Source organism: Piliocolobus tephrosceles, chromosome 6 (genome assembly GCF_002776525.5).
Source record: "Piliocolobus tephrosceles isolate RC106 chromosome 6, ASM277652v3, whole genome shotgun sequence".
Taxonomy (NCBI): domain Eukaryota; kingdom Metazoa; phylum Chordata; class Mammalia; order Primates; family Cercopithecidae; genus Piliocolobus; species Piliocolobus tephrosceles.
Window position 1 is genome coordinate 113658210 of NC_045439.1, and position 12391 is coordinate 113670600.

The 12391-nt window shown below is 37.9% G+C and overlaps 1 protein-coding gene across 1 annotated transcript in view; it reads right to left on the reverse strand.

The window, feature by feature from the left end:
* The window catches only part of AKAP6 (A-kinase anchoring protein 6), a 419768-nt gene that overhangs the window by 163641 nt on the left and 243736 nt on the right, over window positions 1-12391 (reverse strand). The window contains exon 7 of the mRNA XM_023227448.2: window positions 8680-8828. Coding sequence (XP_023083216.2) covers window positions 8680-8828 — 149 coding nt within the window. The remainder of the gene's footprint in view (window positions 1-8679; window positions 8829-12391) is intronic.

Sequence of the window (12391 nt, forward strand, 5' to 3'; positions counted from 1 at the left end):
GCTGGTGTGCACCAAAAAGAAAACACTTTATGTAGCAGTGTTCTAAAAATACCCACTGGGCAGAAATTCAAAATGGCCAGAGTATGTGTGTTTGTAAGAGAGAGAGAAAAAAAAACAAGAGAAAGACAGAGAGAGAAAGACAGAGAGAGAGAGAGATAGTATGAGAGAGCATGAATATTTTGCATGCTGCTCAACAGAAAACCAGAAAGATTAACCCATGGCAGGAAATCCAGGGTGATTATATCCCTTCTCATTTGGTTAAAGTCATTTGGCATATCTTATTGTTTAATTAATTTAGATAAACAAATTTGGTCTTTAATCAAGTGATATTTTAAATCGTGATTCATTTGTTTTCACTTGTCAATATCACTTCTCTTTGGGGATGTTATATTTATATATACTTTCACACTCATCCAGAGGCACTTCTTTTCCTAAAAGAAAATGAACTCATCTTTCCTGCCGAACTTTTAGCCTATAATCCTATTTTAATTTAAAGTTCATTTTATTCAGCCTGTTGTGCTTGGGATTAACCTATATATACTGTTTCCATTTGGGAAGAAAATTTATACTAAACCCTTGTGTGATGAGGGCTGAACTATTCCTGAATTCTCAGATACAAGGCACAAACCTCAACTGTATCTCTAGCTGTAGACATTGCCCAATTTCATCCACAGCCAGAGGAAGTCAGGCATACAACTGATGAGACTGAACTTCTCCCACAGGAGTGGAAGTCCCTAAAAACTCTCTTGGAATCCTTCTAATTCCAGGAAGCAGAGTCAGAAATCACCTCCATGATCTTCTGCTTCAACAGCATCAAACTATTTGTAGTAAACCTCAACACATTCAGATACTGCCCCTACCTAGTTTCTGTCTTATGGCTGAAATCCTCACCCTCCCTCTACATATCCCTCTTCTACTTTTTGTTTTATTTATTTCAAATTTTTTATTTTTAATTTTTGTGGGTACGTAGTAAGTATATATATTTATGGAGTACATGAGCTATTTTGGTACAGGAGTGCAATGAGTAATAATCACATCATGGAAAATTGGGCATCCATCCTCTCAATATTTAGTCTTTGTGTTACAAACAATCCAATTATACTCTTTTCTTTATTTTAAAATGTACAATAAAGTTATTATTGACTATAGTGCCCCTGTTGTGCTATCAAGTACTATGTCTTATTCATTCTTTGTATTTTATTTTAACCCATTAACAATCTACACCTCCCCCACTCTGATGCCCTAGTACCCTTCCTAGTCTCTAGTAACCATCCATCTCTGTCTCCATGATTTCAACCGTTCTGATTTTTAGATTCCAAAAATAAAGTGAGACCATGCAATCTTTCACTTTTTGTTCCTGGCTAATTTCACTTAACATAATGACCTCCCGTTCCATCATGTTGTTGCAAATGACAGAAGCTCATTCTTTTTTATGGCTGAATAGTACTCCATTGTGTATAAGTGCTACATTTTCTTTATATATTCATCTGTTGATGGGACACTTAAGTTGCTTCCAAAGCTTGGCTATTATGAACAACGCTGCAATAAATATGAGAGTAAAGATATTTCTTCAATATACTGATTTCCTCTCTTTGGAGTATATGCCCAGCAGTGGGATTACTACATTGTATAGTAGCCCTGTTTTCAGCTTTTTGAGGAACCTCCAAACTGTTCTCCATAGTGGTTGTACGAATTTAGATTCCCACCAACAGTGTATGAGGGTTCCCTTTTCTTCACATCCTCGTCAGCATTTGTTATTGCCTGACTTGAATAAATGCCATTTGAACAGCACAGACCTCTTCTAATGGCTAAAATCTATGCATCTTTTAAGATAGCTCAGATGTTCCCTCCTCCCCCCGAGCCTTCTTGACCCCTTTCAGCTAGGCTGGATTAGGTAGCCCTTCTAAGTACTCCCATAACACTCTATATCTTAAAATTTCCCCCTTCTTAATTAGGTAATTTATTTTTTGAGACATGGTTTCACTCTGTCTCCCAGGTTGGAGTGCAGTGGCGTGATCATAGCTCACTGCAGCCTCAACCTCTTGGGCTCAAGCAATCCTCCTGCCTCAACCTCCTAGGTAACTGGGACCATAGGTGCAAACCACCATGCCCAGCTACTTTAAAAAGTTTTTGGTAGGTTGCAGGGTCCCAGGGGTCTTACTATGTTGCCCAGGCTGGTCTTGAACTCCCAGGCTCAAATGATCCTCTTGCCTTGGCCTCCCAAAGTGCTGGGATGATAGGCGTGAGCCACTGTGCCCAGCCCTGCCCATTGTTTTATAAGGATTATCTAAACGTCTCTCTCTCTCACTGCACTGAAGACCATGGAGATTAAGTCTTATGTATCTTTTTCATTGCTAGCATCTCATACTACTGCCTGCAACACAGTAGTTGGAAAATAAATATTTCGTTAACTGATTTTTCATATTATCTATTGCATTCTAGGTATTTTAGATATTTTCCTATCAATTATTGCATTTACTTTCTCAAAAAAAAAAAAAAAAAAAAAACATGAAGTACACTAGGATAATGATTCCCATTTTGTAGACTGAGATATCTTGGTGAGATTAAATGTACCAATCAAGGTTCCATAGCTAAAAAGTAGCAGAGAGCTAACTTGAATTCTATTCTTCATTTTTAATCTAGTTGCTCTCTCTCCTCCTAGGAAATTAGACTATAGTGAATGCATGACTTATCCCTAAAAATAAACATTATTTGTGTAGTTGAAAGCAATCTGAGCAGACTCAATGCAATCCAATATCTAGGATCAGGAGCTTTTACCTATAGCTTCAAGAGAGAAAATAATAGTCAACTGTAGTCCTCAATTCCTGTCAATCAAGATATCACCTGGAATTCTCAATGGCGTAGTCTTTATTTTGTAATTCTTGCATATTACAGCAGGAAATACTCTGACTGAAATAAAAATGTTCTGCTTACCTAGTTTTAAAAATAAGCATTCCTTAAAGACAATCTTATGTTCACCTGGCAGGGAGGACATAGTTTACCACAAGGTAAATTCTTGGCTCTCTCAGCCTCTGCTACCCCATAGTTACCACACTGTCCTTCATGTTGGCTGAGGAGCCCAAAACATTTCTGACCTCCAGATCTGCTTCCTGGGCTTTTCTACTTAGATGTTTCAGAGACCATAGGAAAAACTATGTCTCAAATACTCTGCTCTTCCTCTCTCTTCCTCTTCCTCTGCATTCCCCTCCTCAGTGAATGCCACATCTGTCTCCTAGAGTGCACGAGTCTGAAATATGGAGGTCCATTCCCAAATAACCCCTCCCTCAACAACCCCATCTGCCAGGTGACCAAGGCTTGTCAATGCAGCTTCTTTCAGTTTCTATTGTTGTTGTCTTAGCTCAGGGCCTATTTCTTATTTGAATGACTGGAATAGCCTCTTAACTGAGCATTGTCTAGCCTAGGCCTAACCAATCTATTCTCCACACAGTTAGTAGATAATTGTTGCAAACTACTAATCTAGTCATACTGGGCATCCTTTAGTCATTCCGGCTGTTTGCACACACTGCCTTCTCTGTGAGAAACATCCTTGTCATTTCTGATCCTGGGCCATCCTCCATGACACTTCTTCTGGAAGGTTTTCCTGATTTCCATATACCTATCACCTTTTGTGTCCCACTGCCTCTATGTCCCCAGTGCCTAACACAGCCTGCACTTAATAGGGGCTAAATAAATATTACATGTTGAATGACACCAAAATCACTTGAATCCAAGTATTCTTGTTTTCTTTCTCTTTGAGCCAACAACTGGGGCATCAGAATGGTTTCTTCTCCCTCACTCTCTTCATCCCGTGGGCCATTGAGGTTTACTGATACTTTCTGGCTTCAGTTGCCATCTCGTATCCACGTGCTCCGTTGTCAACCTAAAAGTCTTTAATGTCTAAAGTGGTGCTTCTCACACTTCAGCACTAGATTCACCTGGGAGGGTCTGAGTGTGGTGGCTCACTCCTGTAACCTCAGCACTTTAGAAAGCTGAGGTGGGTGAATCACTTGAGGTTAGGAGTTCGAGACTAGCTTGGGCAACATGATGAAACTCCGTCTCTACTAAAAATATAAAAATTCACCGGACATTGTGGCGTGCACCTGTAATCCCAGACACTTGAGAGACTGAGGGACAAGAATCGCTTGAACCCAGGAGGCGGAGGCTGCAGTGAGCCAAGATCATGCAACTACACTCCAGCCTAGGCAACGGAGCAAGACTTTGTCTCAAAAATAAAAACAAAAATCAAAAGAAAAAAACCAGAATCACCTGGGATGCTTGTTAAACAAAGATTGCTGGTATCCACCCCTAGACTTTCTAGTATAATAGGGCTGAAGTGGGACCTAGGAATGACATTTCTAACACATTCCTAGGAGACACTGCTGCTGGTGGTCCAGAGACCATACTTTGAAAACCTGAGGCAATGGTTCTCAACTGCTGGTGAGCATTAGAACCTAATCACTATCATCTACTTCTGCCTACTGAATCAAAATTTTCAGTAGGGTGGGGCAGACTGGCTTTTTTTCTGCTTCAAAGCTCCACAGGTCATCCTGATGCACTATCTTGGTTAAGAACCGTTCTGGATCTGGACTTCACCTTCTTCCAAAGCCTTATTTTTCACACCTCCTTTAACTTCAATCCTCCTCTTCAGTCCTATGAAACAGTAAGCAGTCTGATGATTCCAGACCTTTCCTCCCTTTTAGCTCTGGATCAGTTTTACTTATTCATTCATGCATCCATTCATTCATTGCGTACCTAGCACTTGCCAGGCACTGCACCAGATGCAGGAGAGAGTGCAATGAATATGAGAGATGCAGCCCTGCTTTGTAGAGCTCATCCTGTTTGCTCTAAGCTCCCTAGCATTCTCTGTTTCCCCTTCTCTCTCACTGCACAGATCAGTATCGGCTTCATGCCACAGTCTCTTGCTAGACTGCAAATTCAATGAAGGCAAGGACTGTGGTATGTCTTTGTAGGTGCTCAATATGTGTTTTTCTGGTTAAATTGAAAAGCACTTCTGCTGACCTAGCCCTCTTTCAAAAACCATCTCCAGAGCCTTCTCTCTCTGCTCTTTCCTGACCTGCTCTAATTCTACTTGACACAGTCAGAATTGAGCTCTGCCTTCAATGAGCCCTCCCCTCTTCCCTACACAGGTTTCTAACTTGACACTTAAAATGCTTTATTCCACGCTGTTTACAGAGATCTGGTTCCTTCCACCAAACTGTGAGCTTCTGAAAAAGGAACCATTTCATTTCCACCATTTTAATATCTGTACTTCATAGAGCCTGACATATAGAAAGTACTTTAAAACGTTTGTCAAATTCAGCCTGGGCAACATGGTGAAACATTGTCTCCACTAAAAATACAAAAATTAGCTGGGCATGGTGCCCCACCCCACAGTCCCATCGACTCAGGAAGCTGAGGTGGGAGAATCACCTGAGCCAAGGAAGTTGTGGCTGCAGTGAGCCAAGATCACACCACTGCAATCCAGCCTGGACAATGGGAATGAGACCCTATAAAAAAAAAAAAAAAAAAAAAAAAATAGTTTGTCAAATTAATGAATGAGTTAATTTTGTTTTGATTTAAAACTGCTCTGCAAAGTTTTGCCCAAACTTCCTTGCAGGTTTAATGAACTCTACTTAAGACTTCCATTTCTCCATAGTAGGAAGATACCTTAATTCAAATTTCAGACAGTATGGAATATGCACAACACCAGATTTGGGGGAAAAGCTTATTAAGAATCCAGATAAATCCTTACAGAGAGGGCAAAGAGTGACTTTATAGATTATCTCCTGTATTCTTGACTCAGAGTGCTGACTCGAGGTCTTAGCTCCACTTTAAACCTTCTACCCATGCCTCTCAGTTCTCTCCTTTATATAGACTGAACAAAAGACATGGTTTTTAATCTACACTCAGTTTTGACATCAAGAATGATACTACTTAGCAAATTAAACTGACTCTTTGAAATTCATTAGAAAAATAAAATCAGATAACCTCTCAATAGGAAAAGGTATCTGAAAAAGAGACGGTTACACTTTACAAAATACACAGAAAGTAAGTGTTCTTGATAAACTATGCTCAGAGCGTCATGCCATGCACATAGTAGGCCCTCAATGAATATTTATTGGGTGAACAAAGGCAACTGGTAAGTGCTTTCAACTACATTGAAAAGCACTGACTTTTGCTACTGTTGTTTATCACCAGAGACTCACACAGCTCCCTCCAGGAGCTATGGTTCCACTTTGGGATGCTGGAGCCAGTGCCAAGTGTTTCCCACAGGTGAACAAACTCTGTTACTAGAACTCATAAAGCCTCACATATGTTCAGGGAAATCCTCCTACCACATATATTCATAACTGCTAACCACACAATTCAGAGTTGTATAATATATAAGCTGTGATATATCACCTTGATATATAACTTTTTGTCAGGCTAAAGAGGTTATAAATTCATTTCTAAAAGTTATTTTGGCTACATAAAATTCTCAGAAACTTAAGATCACCACTCAGTGTAGCAGCTCAGTCTTCCCTGGAGTAGTCTTATTCATTTTTCAACTACATTAGTACATATAATCTTTTTAGCATGCTTGTAGGCATGAGAAGGAAATAAAATGACATGAATTGTATCACCAATTTAATTTTCTCTTTAGTGTATTGGATATCTGCATGTGGAATGAAGATCCTTGAAAGCCCACACCATTCCCACAATTACTTATTGGAAACAATGTTCATTCTATGTAACAAAAAGAATGATTAATGAAGTTTATGTATCATTGGAGCAGATAATTTTACAAAGCTACTTTCTTAAGGCTTTAGAATTAAGGATTTGACTGTGGGAACAGAGAGTTTTAAGGGCAGGACACCCCAGATAACCTCACCCACATACATTTCTCAAACAATGCTTTTCTGTATGTAAACAGAAAATAGAAAGGAGTATATGGTTTTTGTCCTTAGTATTAAATAGCTGGCTTTCTTTCAGGACACTCTTAAATTTCTGCACAATGCACAGCCTTCAGCACCCCAAGGAGCATAAACAAAGGATATCAGGCAAGTTCACCTACTCCCACTTCACAGAACAATGCTTGTTGTTAACTAAGCAATTCCCAGGGCAGATTTATGATTTGTGGCGCCCAGAGTGAGTGCTCAGGTTGGGTCCCTGGAATCCGGGGTCAGAAGCACGTGGTGCTGTTCAATCCCCAGGGCTTTTACAAAACATGAAAATGTGACCTAAAGTTTGTGCTTGCATGTACACCAGAGGCTATTTAGGCATTTAGAGAAATTAAAGCACATTAAGGCCTCAAAGCAGTTTATTGTTCATGCTTCGAGATTTAACATTTTCTTTCTTATTTGCTGCTATGTTTTTCCTCTGGTGAATAAATGACTACTGAATCAAGTAAGATGAATTGACTACATATATAACACGTCTCACGTATTAAAATATACTGATAGAGCAACAAGTTATAGAAATAGGTAAATGTGAAAACTTGAAAATTCCCTTTTCATTTCCTAAACAGAATTATGACTCTGAATGACTAAGAATACAGGAGTTACTTCCTGTATTCTTAGACACTGGGTTTTTATAATAAGAAAGAATTTTTCATCAGTGTACTTAATTTATCCCAAAACTTTATATGAGGATTGTAGTTCCAGTCAGAACTATACGCACTTAAAAAAAATAAATCCAAACAAGTGCTTGAAAAGGCTTCTTTCCTCTTGTCACTTTAAGAAATATTTTGGCTAGAGTTACATCCCATAGGTTTATATAATGCTATTAACATGTAATGTAACTTTGGGGAATAGTTTCTCCTTTGTGTTGTCTGGTACAAGTCTAAAAGTAAAATAGGTTACTGTTTCCATTTTTATGAGCATAACTATTATCAAATTATTAATACTATGAAATAATCCAATTTCATCACTACTCTTTTACTCTCTAAAATCACCTATTAAATATTACAATTGGGCTGGAAAAAAAGAAAAAATATATGTGTATATATATATACACATATATATTTAGACAATGTTCACATCATTTTAAAAGTCATTTGGAATTATCTAAATATGTGACTTAACTGTTCAATAGTATGAATAGTTAGTATAATATAAATACAGCCATATGTCCCAGGCTGAATGAAATTGTTGATGGGTCAGTGAAGGTGTTGGGTCCTCTCACATACCATAGATAATTCAAGAGCTAGCCTATTCCAACTGACTTCATGTGAAGCTAAGTGGCTAACCCATGGTCTCTAAACAATTATTACATTTCTACATTATTCAGGAAAATTATGTTCTACCAAGTTTCCAGTGTGGTTCTGGTGTTTAAAAGTCCTCAAATAGGCTTTAAAACAAATTGTGAAATCTGAAAAATAGCAAACACAAGGAAAAAATAATTTATAAAGAAGACAGATCAATACTAAAAGCACATTGTAGTCACAAAAACACTTATAAAATCACAACACTGTATTTTAAAAATTAATAATGAGTCAGAAAGTTCTGGGTTAGATGGCAGAGGCTGATGAAATCCAGTCTTCAATTCTGGCGCAAATGAAAAAGAACATAAATGCCTAGTCTACTGAGCTTCTCCTTGTCTGTTAGCTAGAGAGGAAATACCTTCCTAACACCTACCAGTGGAAAATCATTGAAAAAGTAGATTAGTGAGAATAAAACAACAAAAAGAATAGTTCCCTACCCATTGCTTCCCACTGAATGAACTTTTGACATATCAGCAAACTCTTCTTTTCGCTTGCTGCTGCTGGTATACTGCTCGCTGTACAGCTTGAGGGACATCTGCTCAACAGCATCTCTTTGTGCTTCCAGGTAGCATAGTTGAACCTCAGCCTGGAAAGAGAAACAAAGAGAAATTGCTGTTTTAATCCAGAAGGAATGCATTTCAAGTGAGGTGTAACAGCTCAAAGAATGGGAATTCTTCACATCATTATACTGCTCCTTTTCGAGTTGGATTTAATGGGATCAGTTGGGCGTATTACAGAATTATATTTTAGATCTGAATCTTATAAGTTCTTCCTTAAAATATGACCTGAATAAATGAACCCTCAGAAGACTCTGTAAATATCACAAAATATCCCTGAGATCATAATACTGTATGACAAGACTTTACATAAAAATTCTGTGAAATTCCTTAATAATATTCTTCCTTATATTGTCACATATGTAACACTTATTTTTTTAAAATCCCTCTCCAACTCACACATTTGCATGGACACATATTCTAAATGCTTCTCTATTATTTTCCCTATGGAGAATAAAAAAGCCTACTGTTAATTCCAGTACCTCTTCAATAACCACAATAGACTTTATTACATTTTTTAGTTGTCTGTGTTACTGTCTTAATAATTTTAAAGTAATGCAAATAGTGATTTTGCTTACATGCAGGTATGAATTGTTAAATCTTTCATACTTAGGGCTCACTGTAGTAAATGAGAGGTAGTAAGTTCACCACGCTGTTTTCTATCAAACCAAGGCCAAAAGAATGCTGAATAATATTTGGCATGAAACTGTATTGAATAGATGCTTTATTTATTGCAGCTGTTCTGATCCCTGTGGCTTTCAGGTTCCCTAGAACACCAGATGAGACTGAGAATGATATCTTCTCAGGGGCATGCTTGGCCATGGTAAAGGGAAGGGAGCAATGCTGAGTTCATGTACACTGTAGACCAAAGGACTCTTCTTTTAGTGTGCTTCACTAAATCCAAGCATGTCCATTAACACTTCTCATAAACCTTAAAATCGCTACTTTACAATTTTATTATATATTCTAGGAAAAACATTTCTGGGTCAGCTGTTGAGTAACTGCCAGAATTCTGTAACATGTAAGAAGAAAAGTCCAGTCAGACAAGACCTTCTACTCTTAGTATCCACAGCTGACCAAGGCCTTTTGCCTGATCTCTAGTTTTACAGCCTCGACTATGGAGAAAAAGTGACTATTATAAAATGGCAGCTGCTTAAATTCCAAATTAGTACTCTATAAAGGAAATGGGTAGCCTATGAAAAAATGAGGTCTCGCAGGCCGGGCACAGTGATGCATGCCTGTAATCTCAGCACTTTGGGAGGCTGAGGTGGGTGGATCACTTGAGGTCAGGAGTTCGAGACCAGCCTGACCAACCTGGCAAAACCCCATCTCTACTGAAAATACAAAAATTACCTGGGCGCATGTCTGTAGTCCCAGCTACTTGGGAGGCTGAGGCAGGAGAATCACTTGTACCTGGGAGACAGAGGTTGCAGTGAGCCAAGATTGCTTGACTACACTTTGGCCTGGGCAACAAAGTGAGACATTGTCTCAATTTAAAAAAAGAAAAGAAAAATGAGGTCTCAAACCATTCTAGAATTCCTATGTTGTTGCTTTTTATAAGTACTTAATTTTGAATGCTCTGGGTTGCTGAGAAAGAATTTAAAGAAACACTGTTAAAATAACTACAGTTATATAATTGAAGTTTCAGAAATCAGATCAAAACTGTAATCTATTTGTTGGTTCATGTGAACTGCTCTTGCCCAAAATAATTGACTTGACTAAGAAGACACTCAATTGGATTAAGAACTATGTCAAACACTATAAACAAAGGATAATGTTATATGGAGTACATTCAGTTGGGAGTAGGGGGTATGGCTGGTGGGAAGGCACAAAGAAAATGCTAGATCTAGTGATGTTAGTATCTTTATTGATGATGTGGAAAAGGAGGTATGCAGAATGTTAACAGCACATATAGAAGACTGCCAACTAAGAGGTTTGCAAACATCATGGAACCTGAAAGAATGATAACTACTGATGAAATAATGTTTTATTTTTAAAAGGATAAAACTAAATGTAAAAAGTCAACAATCAGAAACACAACATAATAAATCTTTTAGAAGAACATACAAATTTTTATGAGATAAATGAGATTACAGAGATATTGAGCAATAGTCAAAGAATTTAAGAACAATACTCCTCCAAAATGCCACCCCTTTACTTCCAATGCAAAGCCACAAAGTTTAACGAGTATTATACCCACACTAAGTATTCCACTGACCCAATTAGAATAATGCATTTGTGTCATTAGGCGCCAAGGGACATGTTTGATATCTAAAGGTTCCTGTTAGTTTTTAACCATCCTAAGTCACAAGTTGGACCATGGCTCATTCTGGGTAGTGACCTCACAAATGTGTGCCACTGGTCACAAAAAGGATCATAACAAGAGAAGTCAACTTCATATAGACTCAACACCAGTACAGAAAAATAATCTGCATTCATCTCTGTGATCCTCAGCCATTTCTGTGTACAAGAAGAGATACACTTCACATATGACAGGGATATATGAAAAGAAATTCAGAGAACAAAGCTGAGAGTAACTCCAAAAATAGTCACCTTACAAAATGATTGAAATGTTATAATCTATGACTTTTATTGCATAATACCTCACAAGCATTTGGCAAAGGAAATTTCCCTGCACTAACAAGGAGATGAATTAGATGGCACAGGTCTTCCTTATCCATCTCTATTTCTATTTCTGTTTTCAGTGATTCATTCCTAAATGAGATGATAAAAATAGAACCAAAGTAGTTCCTCCTGCTAAGGTTGAATGGCTTTGCCAGTCTAAATCTCTCTGCAGACTGTCTTAACCTTTTTCTCATATTCTATCTTAGTCCAAAGATAGAAAGAGTTGAAGAAAATTTAGTCCTTTAAAAACAGTAACACAATCTCTGGTTAAAAAAAAATTATTAGCATCTATAACAGCGGATACTTTAAAAAGTGACTATATTTTACAAATGGAAACTTAGCATGATTAAATAATATTTAAGATGCACAATGAAAATAATTTGGCAACTTACTCATTAAATAGGGGGTTGGGGAAGAAGACTCGGTGATGGGATCTCCTCTTCCCTTCTAGGTCACTAAAAGACCCATGATACCATCAACAGGAGTAGGAGTATAGGAAGAGCAATTCAAGTGGATGGGAGATATCATCTGGATTTGAGTCTGTCAGTTTAAGGTACTGGTGGGATGCTCAGAATGAGATGTTCAGCAAGCAGGTGGAAATATTAGGACTGAAATACAAACCTACAGGCAATGGCTGCCATTAGGAGGTGAAGTGAGAATGCCATGGGAGAGAGTAGACAATGAGAAGAGAAAAAAGATCAGTTTTCACTTACTCTGGTCTAGGCCTTCATTATCATTGGCTTACCCAATGTAATGGATTCTCAGTCATTCTCTCTCCCAAAATTCATTTTATTTATTGTTCAGTGATCTTTTTGAATCACAGTTGAGATCACTGGTGTGTTGTTTGTGGGCTTGATTCTGGGCCACTTTTCTCTATCTATATACTTTCTTCCATGGCTTCAAATGTCAACTAAATAGTAATGCCTTCCCATCCTCTTCTCTAAGCTGCATACTTATATACCCAACC